The following is a 20,271-nucleotide window of genomic DNA, read 5'->3' as shown; positions in this document are numbered from 1 at the left end:
TGGTGGTGGGAGGATCGCTTGAGTCCTGGAGGTTGAGGTTTCTGTGAGCTGAGACTGTGCCACTGTACTCTAGCATAGGCCACAGAATGAGACCCTGTCTCAAAAAGAAAAAAAGTAAAACTGTGTATGCTGTTAGATCTGGCACAGCACAGTTAGCACACAGATGGTATTTTATTCTGAGTTCTAATTGTTTGCCATATTACTCTAGAAACTATTTAGAAGACTTCACTGCTCTTATACTGAACACACCTTATCTACTGGATCTGGGAAGAAAGTGATCGGGAGCAACTTGGGTTTAGCTATATTATAATTAGAATAGATTGCAGACTGTTAAAATAGTTACACATGTATGTGCCTTTTTTTTGAGGGGGGTATGCATTGTTCAGCTGGGAAATACATTTATTTTCTGTTGGATTAAGTGGTTTCTTAAAGATTCAATAAACACACACACTAACAACTTAGAATTTGTTTTTCTTAAAAATGTATGCTAATACCTTGTGCATTACGTGTCTTAAAAATGAACTTACAATGTGGCCTTGAAAACAGTGAAATACAGTGAGGTTTAATGGGGTTGGGGCCAGAAGACTTGTATAATAATATAACCTTGGGCAAGTCCCAGTAACCTGAGCCTCAGATCCTTAATGTAAAATAGGTATAGTAATAATCATCTCACAAAGTGATTATGAAATGTCAGAGATTATCAAAGTTGATAATTTTTGATCAACTTTGGTTGAGAATCATTTGAACCCCAGGGGTGGAGGTTGCACTTTGTAATTTGTGAAGTGCTAAAGAAAGAGTAGTCATTAAATTATCATGACTCAGCCCCAAACCTAATTTATACTTCTTTCTCCTTTAATTGGCATGATTAAAGTTTGATTCATTTGCTTTTCTGTACTTATCCTTATATGGAATTTGGGAAAAGTAAGTATGAAGCTGGAGCCCTGATCACTTAGGGAGGATCTGAATGAAAAATGGTGAAACACTCATATAGAATCATTAGTCTGTTGGGAGAATTTGAATGAAAATAGGGAAATATAGAATCATTAGTATGTTTTCAGCTATTTCCCTGTGAGACTAATTGATTTAAAGGCTATATTTAGGTTTTTTTAAATAACACCTTCATTTTATATGTAGTATACATTTTCTGTAGTTCTGCTGGGTTGTGCATTCTCATTACTAAGTTTCCCACTGCCCACCATTCCGAAAGATAATTTTTCAGATAAGTAAATTGTCTTGTTCTTTGTTTCAGACAGGGTCTCACTGTGTTGCCCAGGCTGGAGTGCAGTGCCATGATCATAGATAGCTCAGGGCAGCCTTGACTTCCCCAGTACAAGCATTCCTCCCACCTCAGCTTACCCTGTAGCTGCAACCACAGGCACTTACCACCTTGACTGGCTAATTTTTTAATTTTTAGTAGGGATAGGGTCTCATTATATTGCTCAGGTTTGTCCCAAACTCCTGCGCTCAAGTGAGCCTCCTACCTCGGCCTTCCAAAGTGTTGGGATTACAGGTGTGAGCCACTGTGCCCAACCTGTCGTTTATATTGTGATGTGAATTTGATTGTTTTCTTTTTTTCTTTCCTTTTTTTTTTGAGACAGGGTCTCACTCTGTCGCCCAGGCTGGAGTACAGTGCCATAATCACAGCTCCTTGCAGCCTCAGCTTCCTGAGTAGCTGGGATCACAGGTGTGTACCACCACACCCAGCTAATTTTTTTATTATTTGTGGAGATAGTGGGGGGGGGGTCTTCCTAGCTTGCCCAGGCTGGTCTCGAATTCCTGGACTTAAGCCATTCTCCCACATTGGCTTCCCAAAGTGCTGTGATTATGGGTGTGAGCCACAACGCCTGGCTTTTTTTTTTTTTTTTTTTTTTTTTTTTTTTAAATAGGGTCATGAACTGCTAAGGTTAAGTGATCCCCTCACCTCAGCCGCTGAGTAGCTAGGAGTATAGGTATGTACTACCACACCTGGCCATGATGGTTTTCTTAATTACTCTTTTAAGGAAGCTATTGTTTCTTGGGAAAGCTCAAGTAATTCTTGGTTTTATTTTTGTAGGCTCAGATCACCATGAAAGTAATCCAAGGCTTGTACAGTGGGGTCACCACAGTGGAACTAGATACTTTGGCTGCTGAAACAGCTGCAACCTTGACTACTAAGCACCCTGACTATGCTATCCTGGCAGCCAGGATTGCTGTCTCTAACTTACACAAAGAAACAAAGAAAGTGTTCAGTGGTAAGTCTTGGGTGAAAAAGTAAAAATTCAGTATTCTCAGAAAAGTAATAAGGGTAGTAGAAATCTTGACTGTTTAAAGAAGCAAATATGGCTAGGTGGGGTGGCTTATACCTCAAATCCCAGCAATTTGGGAAGTCAAGGCAGGCAAATTGCTTGAGTCCAGGAGTTTGAGAACAGCTTGGGCAATGTAGCGAAACCCCATCTCTGCGTTTTAAGAAAAATCTAAAATTATAAAATAGACCGGGTGCAGTGGCTCACACCTGTAATCCCAGTGCTTTGGGAAGCCAAGCAGGTGGATTGCTTAGGTCAGGAGTTTGAGACCAGCCTGGCCAACATGGTGAAACCCCATCTCTACTAAAAATACAAAAAAGTAGCTGGGCATGGTGGCGGGGGCCTATAATCTCGGCTACTCGGGAGGCTGAGGCAGGAGAATTGCTTGAACCCGGGAGGCAGAGATTGCAGTGAGCCGAGCCTATGTCACTGCACTCCGGCCTGGGCGACAGAGTGAGACTCTGTCTCATAAATAAATAAATAAATAGCAAATATGTAAATTAGTGGGAAAGAGTGGACTACAGTTTCCTGTTTCTCCATGTTGCCTATCTGCTGTATAAAAGAGTTGATGTATCTTTGTTCTTTAAGTTTTTTATTCTCTGTCTTTTTAAATTTTTAAATTTTTTTTGAGATAAAGTTTTGCTCTTATCACCCAGGCTGGAGTGCAATGGTATGATTCGGCTCACTGAAACCTCCGCCTCCCGGGTTCAAGCGATTCTCCTGCCTCAACCTCCCGAGTAGCTTGGGATTACAGGCAGTTGCCACTACGCTCAGCTAATTTTTGTATTTTTAGTAGAGATGGGGTTTCACCATGTTGCCTAGGCTGGTCTCAAACTCCTGACCTGAGGTGATCTGCCCTCCTTGGTCTCCCGAAGTGCTGGGTTTACAGGCGTGAGTCACCACACCTGGCCTCTCCCTCTCTCTTTTTTAAAGCCTGTTGTTAGGCACTTGGTGGTGATATGGTTGGAAAAATGAATAATATTTATTGACAAGTTTTGGGTTAAACAAAATGTTACAGTTGTTCCTTTCTCACTAGATGCGAACTCTTCATTTCATCACTACCATTTTACAGCTCAGGGAATGTGGGAAAGGGAAGGTTAAATAATTTGTTCAATATATAAGAAGCCAGCTGGTAGACTGAGATTAAAAAATCTTTATTGTTTCCTATCGGGAGCCAAAAAGGAAAAAAAAGTTTTTAAAAATTTTATGCCAGGCATGGTGGGCCTAATCCCAGCACTTTGGGAGGCCAAGGCAGGAGGATTACTTGAGCCCAGGAGTTCAAGACTAGCCAGGGCAACATAGTGAGACCCTTTCTCTCCAAAATTAAAAACGTTAACAAGGTATAGTAGTGTGTGCCTGTCATTCCAGCTACTCAGGAGGCTGAGGTGGGTGGCTAGCTTCCCAAAGAGCTGGGATTACAGATGTGAGCCACTGTCCAGCCTTAGGAATCTGTTTTATTTATTTATTTATATTTTATTTTATTTTTATTTTTATTTTTATATTTCTGAGACAGAGTCTCACTCTGTCACCCAGGCTGGAGTGCAGTGGTGCAATCTCGGCTCACTGCAAGCCCTGCCTCCCGGGTTCATGCCATTCTCCTGCCTCAGCCTCCCGAGTAGCTGGGACTACAGGCGCGTGCCACCATGCCTGGCTAATTTTTTGTATTTTTAGTAGAGACGAGGTTTCACCGTGTTAGCCAGGATGGTCTCTATCTCCTGACCTCGTGACTCGCCTGCCTCAGCCTCCCAAAGTGCTAGGATTACAGGCGTGAGCCACGGTGCCCGGCCCAGGAATCTATTTTAAACTACAAGAGCTTATAATCACTTTAACTCTAGAAGATTGTTTCTTTAAATGAGGCATTACATATTTCTTCAACATGTATGTGTTTATTGAGCACTTTACATGCTAGATATTGAGGTGGGTTGAGATGAAAAAAAGGGTTGAGAACTACTGTTTTCAACTGTTACCTAAAGATTGAATTAGCTGTTAAGTGGTCTTGATATATTTTCTTTTTTTGTTGTATTTTTTAGATGTGATGGAAGACCTCTATAACTACATAAATCCACATAATGGCAAACACTCTCCTATGGTGGCCAAGTCAACATTGGATATTGTTTTGGCTAATAAAGATGTATGTATAACACTTTTCTGGTGGAAATTTTTTGATAGTCTTTTTTAATATTGCACACATTTTAGAAAATTTAAACACTACAAAAGATACAGGTAAATACAGTTCTGTTTTTTCCTGCCCTGATTCCTGATTTTCCTCTTTAGAAACAACTTTATCATTTTAAAATGTATTTTTCCGGAGCTATTTTGTACGTACATGTGTGTGCATACGTGTGTGTACATATATATTTTTATTTTCAGTGGTACTGTACTGTGCATACTATTTTCATTGATACTTTTTTCACTTGTAAGTATATCTTGTTTGTTCTCTATCAGCCTTTATGAATTTACTCATTTTTTTATAATAGTTGTATAATGTTCCATTTTATAGATATATTGTCATTGTATGTATGTGTAAGAATTCCTTTAGTGATCAATATTTGGTTTTCATCTTTTCACTGCAGTGAATATTCTTGTATGGTAGGTGTTTTGCCCATAGATGAATATATCTGTAAGATAAATCCCTTCAGTTGAATTGCTGAGCCAATGTGTATGTGAATTCAAAATTTTGATAGGCATTGCCAAACTGACTCCCAAAAAGGTTGCTCAGGTAAAATTTTACAAGCTCATGCTCAGCAGCTTAAAAATTATCCACTTGTGTTTGAACCGCTTTCTTAACTAGATGCCAGAGGACAGAAGGGAAAAGATGTAGCCTAACCAGCCCTTTTACACACAGGATTTATTTACCATGTATATCTGGACAGGTTAGAGACCAGTTTTAACTTTGGGTACTAGAATGATTAGGCTGGGTGAGGGGGCTCACGTCTGTAATCCCAGCACTTTGGGAGGCCGAGGTGGGTGGATCACAAGGTCAGGAGATTGAGACCATCCTGGCTAACTCGGTGAAACCCCGTCTCTACTAAAAATACAAAAAATTAGCCAGGCATGGTGACACATGCCTGTAGTCCCAGGTACTCAGGAGGCTGAGGCAAGAGAATGGTGTGAACCCGGGAGGCGGAGCCTGCAGTGAGCCAAGATCATGCCACTGCACTCCAGCCTGGGCAACAGAGCAAGACTCAGTCTCAAAAAAAAAAAAAAAAAAAGAATGATTAATTGACTGTCTCTCTAAACATGTATCTGATGTTAAAGAGACTAGGAGAAAACTGAGTTGTTTGTGTATTGTTAATTTGTGTAATCTTGAAGACAAGGTGAAGACAAAAATACAGCAACAGCATCAAACCTGTGTCTAAAAATATGTCTATTGATAGTCAAGTATTTCAGTTCTGTAATATTCATACTGAGCCCATACCTGCCTTTGGCAACAAAGATGGCCTTAAAATTTTAAGAGAGAAGGAAAGCAAGCTTTCATATAGGTTTTTCTAGTCCTTAGATATGGATCATTATGTAGAAACACTGTTAGTATTTTGAAAACCTGGCTCCGTTTTTTTCTATCAAAAATGATTATTTGTACGTTATTGCTTTTGTTTTCCTCTGAATGGCTTTGTAGCCTACTAAAACTCTGTAATAATGACCAGTTACGCTATAAAATCTTACTGTTACAATAGTGGTTTGTCTGAAACTTGTTAAAGGACCATAGATTTTGAAGAGCCTCAGAATTAACGTAAGCCTGCTTCTTGTCGTTGTTTATTGCATATACTGTTATATGCAGTTTGAGGTAGGCTAGTTTTTGAAGTAAATACATATATATATTAGTAAATATGTAGTAACAATACTTTTGGATTAATAGTAATCTAAAAACATGTTTAAGGATGATAATATAGTCCCATTTATGCTCATGTTTTTTCCCCCTTTCAAAACATACTATAAACATAATAGTGAAAGTTTGGAAAATTAAATTTAATCTCACAACATATATTTATGTATTATCTTCTAGTGTTGTAATATACATATTTTTAAACCTAATTAGGATACTTAATTTATATATATTGTTTCTTTTTTTTAGAATGTTAGATGGACTTCTACAGTAATAATGCTTAGTGTTATCTGTGTTGATTTTAGTTCTGGAGTCAGGGCTGAGAGACAACAGATTTTGTGAAAATAAGTAATTATTTTAATTTAATTGTGCATTCTTTTTCACCCGTATCAGCGCCTGAATTCTGCCATTATCTATGACCGAGATTTCTCTTACAATTACTTTGGCTTTAAGGTAAATAACGAGTTTCAAGTATTTGGGGACTTGTACTTAAATCATGAAATACAGGATTTTATTTATGTTTTGATGATAGTTATCAAGGCCATAAGTTGTTTGGAGTTGGGGTGGACCTGTGGAGTTAGTGGGGTTAAGGTAGCAGTGGTGGTTTGAATTAAGGCAAAGGTAGCTTATCTATTTGCAATTTTTGAATTTTCCACATATTACTTCTGGATTACCTGAGGAGTTATGCAGATAAATTACCATAAGTGTTTCATTGCATTCTAAGTATTTTTGCGTTGATAGGCAGTATAGTATAGTATAGTATAGTATAGTATAGTATAGTATAGTATAGTATATAGTATAGTGTAGTAACTGAGAACATGAATGTCAGTGTCCACCTGAATTCCAGTCTCTGCTCTATTTCTTATTAGCAAGTTATTTAATCTCTCTGTGCTTGTTTCCTCCTTTTTAGAATGGGGAGAATATAGAATTTCAACAACAAATCAAATTAAAAAAAAATTTTTTTTTGAGACTGAGTCTCACTGTGTCACCTAGCCTGGAGTGCAGTGGCACGATCTTGGCTGACTGCAACCTCTGTCTCCCGAGTATAAGCAGTTCTCCTGCCTCAGCCTCCTGAGTAGCTGGGACTACAGGCGCACACCACCACGCCCAGCTAATTTTTGTATTTTTAGTAGAGACAGAGTTTCGCTATATTGGCCAGGCTGGTCTTGAACTCCTGACCTCAGGTGATCCACCTGCCTTGGCCTTCCTAAGTGCTGGGATTACAGGCATTAGCCACTGCGGCCAATTTAGTTTAAATTTCAACTTAAAGTGCCTATAACAGGCTGGGCGTGGTGGCTTACGCCTGTAATCCCAGCACTTTGGAAGGCCAAGGTGGGCTGAACACCTGAGGTCAGGAGTTGGAGACCAGCCTGGACCACGGGGTGAAGTGCCCTCTCTACTAAAAAATACAAAAATTAGCTGGGCATGGTGGTGCATGCCTGTAAGTCCAGCTACTTGGGAGGCTGAGGCAGGATAACTGCTTATACTTAGGAGATGGAGGTTGCAGTGAGCCAAGATCGCGCCACTGCATTCCAGCCTGGGTGACAGAGTGAGACTCTGTCTCAAAAAAAAAAGGTGCCTGTCACAGACTAGGCACTGCTCTAAACAACATATATACTCATTTAATCCCCTGAAGAATCCCTGATGTATATGTTGCTCATTTAATCCCCATGAAGAGTCTTCAGGGGATTAAACGAGTGTAGATGTTGCTTAGATTAGTGCCTAGTCTGTTACAGGCACTTTTTAAGTGTTAGCTGTTTTGATGTTGATGATGATGATGAAGAATACTACAACTTCTGCTGTTAATGTGTACAGAGCTGACTTTTTCCAGAAATTTTCATGCAGTCTCTGCCGAAACAAAAGTGCCAGTGAGGAGGCTGAGATGGGAGGATTCCTTGAGCTCAGGAGTTCGAGACCAGCCTGGGCAATACAGGGAGACCATGTGTCTACAGAATGTTTTAAAAAGTTTTTTTTAAAAAAGTGCTAATGATAATCCTGGCTAACATGGTCTCTACTAAAAATAGAAAAAAAAAATTAGCCAGGCATGGTGGCGGGCGCCTGTAGTCCCAGCTGCTCGGGAGGCCAAGGCAGGAGAATGGCATGAACCTAGGAGGCAGAGCTTGCAGTGAGCCAAGATCGCGCCACTGCACTCCAGCCTGGGCAACAGAACGAGACTCCGTCTCAAAAAAAAAAAAAAAGTGCCAATGATAATGTTCCAGATGAAGCTAGGAAGAGTAAATGTGCTATTCTTTTCATTTGAAATTTTATAGAAACGGCCAAGATTTAAAGAGATTGTCTTATAGTGGATGATATATCCACTGCGTCTTAAAAACGGTGCTCTGAAAATTTTTTGTTGTTTCTCTCTTTCTAGACGCTAGAGCGGTCTTATTTGTTGAAGATCAATGGAAAAGGTGAGAAATGGACATGTTTGTGTGTTACATTTTCTACTGATTATATTGAATATATAGCTTTGAGCTATAAGTCTTAATATTCCTACTTAGACTCCAGATAACATTTTGGACTTTAGGTTTAGTTTGTGGATAATTGTCCTGCTTATTAGTATAAAGTTTTTCTAGTTTCCTTTTGGTATCCTTTTCTAAAATTCAAATATGTATCTCAACCTACTTTTTCTGACATGTCTCATCATGTGAAAACTCCTATTTTGTCTATAGTGGCTGAAAGACCACAACATATGTTGATGAGAGTATCTGTTGGGATCCACAAAGAAGACATTGATGCAGCAATTGAAACATACAATCTTCTTTCTGAGAGGTGGTTTACTCATGCTTCTCCCACTCTCTTCAATGCTGGTACCAACCGCCCACAACTTTCTAGGTAGGTGTTTTGAGTACATCCACAACTTTCTAGTTATGTGTTTTGAGTAGGGAAATAAACCTTGACCTGAAGAAACTGGGCAGTTCATCACATAAAAAATAATTTAATGAACTTTTAATCGCTGCCTGCTCTGATTAAATGAGATTTAGATTCTGGAAAGATCTCTGACTGTAATGTGGTAAATGATTTGGAGAAAAGGCAAATGCTTAAAACAAAAATGTTCTAAAATTGATTGGATTGTGGTGATGGTTACAAAACTCTATGAGTATATTAAAAGCCGTTGAGTAGTACACTTTAAATGGGGAATTATATTATTTGTGAATTATATTTCTTTTTTTTTTTTTTTGAGACAGAATCTCACTCTGTCACCCAGGCTGGAGTGCATTGGCACCTCCTGGGTACAAGCAATTCTCCTGCCTCAGCCTCTTTAGTAGCTGGGATTACAGGTGCCTGCCACCACACCCGGCTAATTTTTGTATTTTTGGTAGAGATGGGGTTTCACTATGTTGGTCAGGCTGGTCTCGAACTCCTGACCTCAGGTGATCCACCCGCCTCGGCCTCCCAAAGTGCTGGGATTAAGGCATGAGCCACCATGCCTGGTGTGAATTACATTTCAATAAGGTTGTTTTAAAAAGAAAGTAAGTGCCAAGAACTAGTTAGGGGACTCTCATAGCAGTTTATATAAGAAACTGTGGTAGTTTAGATTAGGGAGGTGAAAGTAGAAATTGACAGAAGCAGATAGATCAAAAGATATTTAGGGGCAGGCATGGTGGCTCACATCTGTAATTCCAACACTTTGGAAGGCTGAGGTGGGAAGATCACTTGAGGTCAGGAGTTCAAGGCTGCCATGAGCCATGATTATGCCACTGCACTCTAGCCTGGGCAACAGAGTGATACCTTGATTAAGATAAAATTATATATAAAAGATATTTAGGTTGTCAAATTGACAGAATATGGGTCAACAGTGGTTCTTGCATTTATGGATACAGTAAGTAACAGGATTAATCATGATGCCATTTGTTGAGAAAAGGAACACGAACAGGCTGGTAATACATTAAAAAAAAAAAATACCCATTATCAAGTTGGTTTGTTTCAGGAATTCAAGAACATGGTAATGTCAAAAATAATGTAATTCATTGCATTAACATTTTATGCAGTTTAATGCTCTTTCATAATAAACACTTTAACAAAATTAATACAGAAAATAACTTCCTTAATTTGGCAAAAGATATCCAATAAAAACCTAGATGTATCATCCCTTTTTTCAGCATGTTAGTGGAGGCTGAGCCAGCACAGTAAAATAAGAAAAAGAAAAGATTGGAAATCAGGGAAGAAAACTGTAATGATTGAAAGAAATGACTTTTACATGGGAAACTCAAGAGTATCTGCAGACACATTATTAGAAATAAAAGATTTCAGCAAAATATCTGGATATAAGTTCAATATACATCAATCAGTTAAGTTTCCGTACTTTAGCTGTTAGAAAATTAAGTCTTAACCTACAGTCATGCATTACTTAACGATGGGGATATATTCTGGGAAATGTGTTGTAAGGTGATTTTCTTGTGCAGACATTATACAGTGTACTTATATAAGCCTAGATGGTATAGCCTACTACACACATAGGATATATGGCATAGCCTGTTGCTGCTCGTAGGCTATAAACCTGTGTAGCATGTTACTGTACTAAATACTGTAGGCCTTTGTAATACAATGGTAAGTATTCATGTATCCAAACATATCACAGTTAAAGTACTCTATAAAAGATAAAAAATGGGCCGAGCACGGTGGCTCATGCCTGTAATCCTAGCACTTTGGGAGGCCAAGGCGGGCGAATTGCCTGAGGTCAGGAGTTCGAAACCAGCCTGGCCAACACGGTGAAACTCTGTCTCTACTAAAAAATATATATTAAAAAATTAGCCAGTCATGGCAGTGTGTGTCTATAGTCCCAGCTACTCGGGAGGCTGAGGCAGGAGAATTGCTTGAACTTGGGAGGCAGAGGTTGCAGTGAGCCAGGATTGCGCCACTGCACTCCAGCCTGGGCAACAGAGCGAGACTCCATCTCCAAAAAAAAAGATGAAAAAAAGATACATCTGTATAGGACAGTTATGAATAGAGCTTGTAGGACTGAAAATTGCTTTGGTTGAGTTAGTGAGTGAGTGGTGAATGAATATGAAGGCCTGGCTGAGCACGGTGACTTACACATGTAATCCCAGCACTTTGAGGGGGCTGAGGCAGGTAGATCACAAGGTCAGGAGTTCAAGACCACAGGGCCAACATGGTAAAACCCTGTCTCTACTAAAAATGCAGAAATTAGCTGGGTATGGTGACGGGCGCTTGCAATCCCAGCTACTTGGAAGGCTGAGGCAGAATTGCTTGAACCTGGAAGGCGGAGGTTGCAGTGAGCCAACATCACACCACTACACTCCAGCCTGGGCAACAAGAATGAAATGCTATCTCAAAAAAAAAAAAAAAAAAAAAGAGTATGAAACACTAAATTTATTTTAAAAATATTTTCTTCAATAATAAATTAACCTTAGATTATTGGATGATCACTGTCGTATATGTGGTCCATCATTGACTTTTTGTTTTTGTTTTTGTTTTGTTTTTCTTTGTTTTTGAGACGGAGTCTTGCTCTGTCACCCAGGCTGGAGTGCAGTGGCGCAATCTCAGCTCACTGCAAGCTCCACCTCCCAGGTTCACGCCATTCTCCTGCCTCACCCTCCCCAGTAGCTGGGACTACAGGCGCCTGCCACCACGCCCGGCTAATTTTTTTGTATTTTTTTAGTAGAGACGGGGTTTCACCATGTTAGTCATGATGGTCTCAATCTCCTGACCTCGTGATCCACCCGCCTCGACCTCCCAAAGTGCTGAGATTAAAGGCGTGAGCCACCACGCCCGGCTTTTTTTTTGTTTTTAAGACAGAGTCTCACTCTGTTGCCCAGGCTGGAGTGCAGCTGCGTGATCTTGGCTCACTGCAGCCTCCACCTCCCAGGTCCAAGTGGTTCTCCTGCCTCAGCCTTCCATACAGTTGGGATTACAGGCGTGTGCCATCGCACCCAGCTAATTTTTGTATTTTTAATACAGACAGGGTTTCACCAAGTTGGCCATGCTGTTCTCAAACTTCTGACCTCAAGTGATCTGTCTTCTTTGGCCTCCCAAAGTGCTGGGATTACAGGCGTGAGCTACCATTCCTGGTTTTTTAAGTTTTTTAGAAATTTCTCTAAGACATGATTAAAGGATATTAAATAACAAATGAATGGAATAGATTCAATTTTATAAAAATGTCAGTTTTTCCCAAGTTAAAATATAGATTCAAAGTAATTCTAGTCAAAATCTCAACATACTGATTCTAAAATTCATGTGAAAGAGCAAAAGACTGCCCAAAAATATCAGGTCCAAATTCCTGGAACCTGTAAACGTTACCTGATAAGGAAAGTGGTCTTTGCAGGTATGATAAGGATTTTGACATGCATGGGGAGATTATCTTGAATTATGTGGGTGGACCCTTAATCCAATCAAAAGTATCCTTGTAAGAGAGAGGCTGAGGGAGATAACAACGTACAGAAGAGGAGAAAGTGATGTAAAGATGGAGGGAGAAATTGGAGTCATGTGGCCACAAAGGAGAGCAATTAGCCACCAAAAGCTGTACAAAGCAAGGAACAGATTCTCCCTCAAAACCTCTGGAGGGATTCCTCCAAAAAAAAAAAAAAAGTGAGTTGTAGACATTGTGACTCTTAATATCTCCACTTACCTTTTTACCTTTTTTTTTTTTTTTTTTGAGACGGAGTCTTGCTCTGTCGCCCAGGCTGGAGTGCAGTGGCCGGATCTCAGCTTACTGCAAGCTCTGCCTCCCGGGTTTATGCCATTCTCCTGCCTCAGCCTCCCGAGTAGCTGGGACTATGGGCGCCCACTATCTCGCCTGGCTAGTTTTTTGTATTTTTTAATAGAGACGGGGTTTCACCGTGTTAGCCAAGATGGTCTCGATCTCCTGACCTCGTGATCTGCCTGTCTCGGCCTCCCAAAGTGCTGGGGTTACAGGCTTGAGCCACCGCGCCCGGCCCTTTTTACCTTTTTTTTTTGAGTTGGAGTTTTGCTCTTGTTGCCTAGGCTGGAGTGCAGTGGCATGATTTTGGCTTACTGCAACCTCTGCCTCCCGGGTTCAAGCAATTCTCCTGCCTCAGCCTCGTGAGTAGCTGGGATTACAGGCACGCGCCACCACACCCAGCTAATTTTTGTATTTTTAGTAGAGACGGGGTTTCTCCATGTTGGCCAGGCTGGTCTCGAACTCCTGACCTCAGGTAATCCACCCGCCTGGGCTTCCCAAGTGCTGGGATTACAGGCATGAGCCACTGCGCCTGGGCTACTTCCACTTACATCTCAACAGGAAAATATATAGTATGACCTCAGAGCAAAACACCATAGAGCAAAACATTGGAAAAATTGACTACATTAAAATTAAAAACTTCTGTGAACCAAAAACAAAGTCAAATAACAAGTTTCACACTTTGGGAGGCCAAGGTGAGTGGATTACCTGAGGTTAGGAGTTTGAGACCAGCCTAGCTAACATGGTGAAACCCCGTCTTTACTAAAAATACAACTATTAGCCCGGCGTGGTGGCGTATGCCCGTAATCCCAGCTCCTCAGGGGGCTGAGGCATGAGAATCATTTGAACCTGGGAGACAGAGCTTGCAGTGAGCCAAGATCATGCCTGCAGCCTGGGCAAAAGAGTGAGACTCCGTCTTGAAAACAACAACAACAGCAGCAACAAAAACCCCAAAAAACAAGTTTCAGACTGAGAGAAGATATTTGCAATGTGTTAACTATTGAGAGATTATAAGAAAAACAAGGCCAGGTGCAGTGGCTCCTGCCTATAATTACAACACTGTGGGAGACCAAAGCAAAGGCTGGCTTGAGGGCAGAAATTTGAAACCAGCCTGGGCAACATAGTGAGAGCCTGTCTCTGCAAAAGTAGAAAATTAGCCAGGCATGGTGGTGCACACCTATAGTTCTAGCTACTTGAAAGGCTGAGGTGGGAGGATCGCTCCAGCCCAGGAGGTCCAGGCTGCTGTGATCTGTGATCATGCCACTGCACTCCAGCCTGGGTAATAGAGTTAGACCCTTTCTCAGAAAAAAAAAAAAGAAAGAAAGAAAAGAAAAACAGAAAGCCAAATAGAAACATGGGCAAGGGCTATAAACAAATAATGCATGGAAGAAGAAACTTGATTGGCTAATAAACATCTGAGATGTTACACTGTGCAATAGGAAAATGAAAATTATATGTGTGTGTGTGTGTGTGTGTGTGTGTATATGTATTTGATAAAAATGGAAAGGCTGACAATTCCAAGTATTGACAAGAATGTGGAGCACAAGGAAATCTCATACATTGCTAGAAATAGATTTGTCCATCCACTTTGGAGAATCTTTAGTAAAGTGAAACATGTATATATCTTTTGACCCAGCAGTTCGTCTCCTAGGTTTATATTCTACAGAAATCCTTAGAGATAAACACAAGGGGATGTGTTCAAGAATTTTTATAGCAGCATTGTTTGGAATTGCAGATGAATTGGAAATAATCCAGATGTTCATCAACAGGCACATGGGACAAATGTATTGGTATATTTATACAACAGAATACCTTATGACAATGAAAATAAAGTTTGTTTGCATGTATCAAAAGGATTAATTTCTGTAAAACAATGTTGAATTAAAACAAGTTGCGGAATGATAAATAGATATGCAACCAGAAAAATTCTAAGTGTAGAACTGTAAAAATGTCATAATAGAAATTCTTAAAAATGTTAGAGGATTGCAGTGAGGCTATATTTGTGGTGTCTAATTTTTTGAGGTAGATGGCAAGTACAGAGTATTTGTTACATCATTCTCTATATTTTTCTGAATGTCTGAATATTGAACACCTAGTCAATAGATAGAATCCATTTGCATGATTGAATATTCAGGGAAGTGAAGAGATTATTGATAGGGTAAGGTTCCTAAGGTGGGGAGTAGGATGAGATCCAAAGTGGAGGTAAAGGGGTTGTCTTTAAAAAGACTGTAAAGGAGCTATAATTTTGGTAGACATATCAAAGAATTGGTTGACTATTGGATAGATTATTTTCATAAATGTTTATTTTTTTTGGCTTACTAACAACCTGAAAAGATTGTGACGCATGTTTATGAATATGCATGAGAAAATGTGAAAATGGCACGTTTGCAGTCTGGTGGAAATGTAAGCTAATATTATAGACTTATCTATAAGACTTCCTCCTAGGCTTATTTACTTACTATCTAGAGGAGGCAGCAAGATGATTTTAAAATGGTATTTCGATATGTTTTATTGTGTCATGTACAGTAAAGTGGGTTTTCTTCTTTGAAAAATACTTAGGAACTTTCTAAACTTCAACCGTTTTTTTTTTTTTTGCCTTAGTGTCTTCGTGTTGAGTAATCATTTTTGTGACTGCTTCATTTCCCTGCTCTAAGTTGAGACATTTTTTTCCCCGTAGCTGTTTTCTTCTGAGTATGAAAGATGACAGCATTGAAGGCATTTATGATACTCTAAAGCAATGTGCATTGATTTCTAAGTCTGCTGGAGGAATTGGTGTTGCTGTGAGTTGTATTCGGGCTACTGGCAGCTACATTGCTGGGGTAAGTTTCTGCCATTTGGCTTTTAAAAGGGGATTCAAGTCTAAAAGCAACCAGATTTATGGTTGAGAGGGCATATGCTATTTTTTGGGAGTCCTGGGTCTCTGTTAATTACTAAATGGCTATATGACTTGGAGTGAGTCATTTCACTTCTGGCTTCATTTTTATCTATGTTATTAAACGTTTAGATTTGACTAGATAATTTCTAGAATCCTTTTTAGCTCAGGTTTTAGAATTCTGGCTTATTTTAGCAGTAATAAGAGCAGTTATCCTTTATTGATTGCTTACTGTATGTTAAGTCTGTTATAAATGTTTTACATGAAGTACTCATTTGACCCTTACTACAACCCTATGAGTTGGCTGTGATTATAGACTCATGCCAGGAATTTTATTCCTTAAAATAACCTTGTGAATAAAGGTGCCATTGTCTAATTTTACAAGTGAGGAAATTGAGACTTAGAAAGTTGCTACTTTCTGAGATCAATCACTTAATATGTGGTAGAGCCAGGATACAAGATTTATGCATTGACACTTTATGATGTAAACTTCAGCCCTTTGTTAGTTTACTATTCATTGGGAGTAAAGATAATGGTTTTGACATAGACCTGGATTTTACTTAACTAGTAATGTGGCCTGGAGTTAGTTATTTTATGTTTGAGTTTGTTTCCTTTTCTGTAAGGTGAAGAAAATATCTAACCCTGTAGAATAAAGTTCCAGAAGGAAATTATTCCATTATGTTGTGTTTTGGAGGTACTGTGATATATACAGTACTTTACACAATGGTAGAGTGAGCCATTGCTCACTTATCTTTCTAGACTGTTTAAAGGCTTGTGTTGGGATCAGAAGGGTTATTTAAAGAATTTGATGAAGTGTCTTCTAGTCATAGGAGTCTCTATTTTCTTAACATCATTCTAGAGTCCACTTATTGCTGAGAATCTCCTTTTACCTTATTTATTGCCCGATATAGCTACTGCATGTAATTCTTATTATAAATTGCCTTGATTTCTTTTGGGAAAAAGGCATTGTAGTAGTATTTATATTCTTTTTTACTCTACCCAAAGTGTATCTTTATATAACGACCTTTAGAAGATGTAGAGTTTAAATTTAGCTACCTTGATTTTCGATCCCTTTGACTTGTAATTGCTACATCTCATTGTAAATTAGAAATGCCATGAGGTAACTTAGTACATAATTGTAATGTATTCAGCATTTTGTTGATTTTATTTGGGCATTATTTTTCCAAAGCAGAAGCAGAGATGGAGAGCAGGTAAACTTCATAGATTGCTACCTAGAAATTAGTCATCTTTTTTGATAAAAGAATGGGGCCATTTTGTTCTTTTCTTTGCTGAGTGCCCTCTGTCTTTTCTATCATGTTCTCTCTTTTAGACTAACGGCAATTCGAATGGCCTTGTACCGATGCTGAGAGTATATAACAACACAGCTCGATATGTGGATCAAGGTGGGAACAAGGTATGCTCCATGACTTGAAAGTACTAGAAATCAGAACTAAAGGTGCTTTAGTCATATACACTTAAGATGGCTCATTTATGTGTGGTTTCTAATTACTTATTTTTTACTTGTAAAATCAATTTGAGGAGGTATAATTATTTTAATATGCATATACTTTAAATGTACAGTTTGATGGGTTTTGACAAATGTTACACTTGTGTAATCCCCACATTGATAAAGAGGTAGAACATTTCCATTACCCCAAAATCTTTTCTCCCTCATATACCTTTACATTCAGTCACCCCTGTCACCCCTACCCACACATACTTTATCCCTGGCTCTAGACAACCACTGATCTATTCAGCTTTCTTACATAATAGTTTATTTGCAAAGAATTTCTCAAGTTGTAACTCATATAAATATGTCATTTGAAATGGGGTTGTAACATGTGCTCTACGTTTTTCTTTGGTTTTTTTTTTTTTTTTTTTTTTTTTTTGTCTCTCTCTTATCACCCAGGCTGGAGTGCAATGGCACAACCTTGGCTCACCGTAGCCTTGACCTCCTGGACTTAAGCAATCCTTCTGCCTCAGCCCTCCCATGTAGCTCAGACCATAGGCCTGTGCCACCACACCCAGCTAATTTTTATATTTTTTGTAGAGATGGGGGTCACACTTTCTTGCCTAGGCTGATCTCAAACTCCTAGACCCAAGCAATCTACCTGCCTTGGCCTCCCAAAGTGTTGGGATTACGGGTGTTAGCCACTGCACCTGGCCTTGGTTCTTAAAACAAAAACAAAAACAAACTGGAATAACAAAACTCTCCCTAATTGGCTGGGTGTGGTGGCTCCTGCCAGTAATCCCAGCACTTTGGGAGGCTGAGGTGGGCTGATCGCTTAAGCTCATGAGTTCAAGACCACCCTGATGCAACCCCATCTCCACAAAAAATACAAAAATTAACCAGGTATGCTGATGTGGGAGGATGACTAGAGCCCGGTAGGCAGGAGGTTGCAGTAAGCCGAGATTATACCACTGTACTCCAGTCTGGACAATAGAGCTAGACCTTGTCTCAAACAAAACAGAACAAACAAACAAAAACTTCCCTAATTCTAGAAGAAACAGTAAAGTTGAAAGAATTGGGTTGTTTACCTGGTTTTATCAACAGGATGGTTTGCAACTAGAGTCTGCCTTTTGTGACTGTAGGCACACTAATCACCTGTTAGTTTATGAATTTCTCTCTGATGGACTTTGGGGACCTTGATAAGACAGATCAACTTTTTGACCTTCAATAAGAGCACGGCTTATTTTGTAAAAGCAACTTCCTTTGGGCTTTATGTACATGTCATGTTGTGTAAAGAGAGCTGGGCTATTGCTGAAGAGGAGGCTCCATTTGTAGTTCATCAGGTCACTTTAGAAAAGTTAACCTTTCTCGTTTCACATTTTGTTTATATCATTCATTCGTTTTTACTCATAGAATTGTAAAATATTACTTTTACAATTGTAAAATTGTACACTTTTATAATACTTTTATGTTATTTAATTCATTGTAGTGAAGATCAAAGGAGATACTATAAAAGTGCTTTGGGAGACATGATGTTTCTTTGTTTCATTTTTATTCTGAAGAGAATTATGATTTATTTACCACTAGCGTCCTGGGGCATTTGCTATTTACCTGGAGCCTTGGCATTTAGACATCTTTGAATTCCTTGATTTAAAGAAGAACACAGGAAAGGAAGAGCAGCGTGCCAGAGATCTTTTCTTTGCTCTTTGGATTCCGGATCTCTTCATGAAACGAGTGGAGACTAATCAGGTGAGAGAGAGGTACTTGTTGGTAATGGCAACTTGATTCACATGAGCTTTCTCTTTTTTAGTCATCTTAAGTCATGCTTAGGAAGAGCCCATCTATGTGTGATGCCACAGAAGGCATTCTGAACAAGTTAAGAGATGCTGTGCTTGTCTTATATTTCTGTTCTCTAAAGTAGATGCTTTGTGATCTAAATGCTTGAAAGGTCATGTATAAACAGGCAGACCTAGATGTTTGGGCCTGAACCTGAAAATGGTTATTTCTACAGCAAATTTCCAAGAGAACTTGTAAAAGTCACCTTATGCTTGTAGTATTTCTAATGGATTATGCTTGGCTATTTTAAGTTTCTTATGAGTGATTTTGTCCTTTCCTTTATAGGACTGGTCTTTGATGTGTCCAAATGAGTGTCCTGGTCTGGATGAGGTTTGGGGAGAAGAATTTGAGAAACTATATGAAAGGTATGGGAAAAATATAAAAGAAAACAGTAATGTTTTAATCATGGTTTCTCTTATTTCAGAGGTCCAAATATCAAAAGTTCTTGTCAAAAATCTTTTGAAGCATCTAAGAGAAAAAGTGACTAATAATTTTGGTCATATTTGCTTCCTAACTCTTCACCAAAATTGAGTTGCGTCTTCTTCTTTCTTAAAACTTTGGAATGTATAAATACGTTCTTGGGATTTTTAATTGATCCTTTTAAAAATTAAGATGACTAGCAGGGTTATTATTTTGCTCTGTCATATAGTACTTTTGATAAGCTATGCTTTATATTGCATAAAGGAATCATGAGTGACTAGGATACATATGTCAATAGTTTATTAAAATTAAATAGGCCAGGTGCAGTGGCTCATATCTGTAATCTCAGTACTTTGGGAGGATGAGGCAGGTGGATCATTTGAGGTCAGGAGTTCAAGACCAGCCTGGCCAACATGGTGAAAACCCATCTCTAGTAAAAATACAAAAATTAGCTGGGCGTGGTGGTGCACATCTGTAGTCCCAGCTACTTGGGAGGCTGAGGTAGGAGAATCGCTTGAACCCCGGAGGTGGAGGTTGCAGTGAGCTGAGATAGTGCCACTGCAAGCCAGCCTGGGTGACAGAGCGAAACTCTGTCTCAAAAAAGAAAAAAAAAATTAGCACAATATTAAGAGATTTGGTTTCCTTAGTTTTTACTCCTTTTTATTATGAAAGATATTATTGGTTTAGTGGGATTGGGATCATTTGAAGGAGCCTAAAACAGCCTCATTTTCCTCTATGGCTTTAGTCAGAGTAAAATAAGTATCATATTCCTTTTTTGCTTTAGCAAAACTTAGAAAAAAATTAAGAGCTTTCATAACTTTATATTTTAATGTCTTCAAGTTGTCTACAATAAATATATATCGTAGACATTGTAAATAAATATACAATAAATATAGAGAATATATATTAAATATCTGTGCCTTTCAG

General features: G+C 39.1%; 1 protein-coding gene across 1 annotated transcript in view; it reads left to right on the top strand.

Annotated features, from left to right (window-relative positions):
• RRM1 (ribonucleotide reductase catalytic subunit M1) overlaps window positions 1-20,271 on the top strand; it is a 43,855-nt gene that overhangs the window by 9,126 nt on the left and 14,458 nt on the right. The window contains exons 3-11 of the mRNA XM_008019950.3: window positions 2,054-2,231; window positions 4,313-4,413; window positions 6,499-6,558; window positions 8,477-8,516; window positions 8,778-8,940; window positions 15,444-15,585; window positions 16,969-17,052; window positions 18,676-18,837; window positions 19,210-19,289. Of these exons, the coding sequence (XP_008018141.1) occupies window positions 2,054-2,231; window positions 4,313-4,413; window positions 6,499-6,558; window positions 8,477-8,516; window positions 8,778-8,940; window positions 15,444-15,585; window positions 16,969-17,052; window positions 18,676-18,837; window positions 19,210-19,289 (1,010 nt within the window). The remainder of the gene's footprint in view (window positions 1-2,053; window positions 2,232-4,312; window positions 4,414-6,498; window positions 6,559-8,476; window positions 8,517-8,777; window positions 8,941-15,443; window positions 15,586-16,968; window positions 17,053-18,675; window positions 18,838-19,209; window positions 19,290-20,271) is intronic.

The sequence above is a fragment of the Chlorocebus sabaeus genome, chromosome 1 (genome assembly GCF_047675955.1).
Source record: "Chlorocebus sabaeus isolate Y175 chromosome 1, mChlSab1.0.hap1, whole genome shotgun sequence".
Classification (NCBI taxonomy): Eukaryota; Metazoa; Chordata; class Mammalia; order Primates; family Cercopithecidae; genus Chlorocebus; species Chlorocebus sabaeus.
Note: the sequence above shows the minus strand (reverse complement) of the source record. Positions and strands in the feature narration are given on the sequence as shown.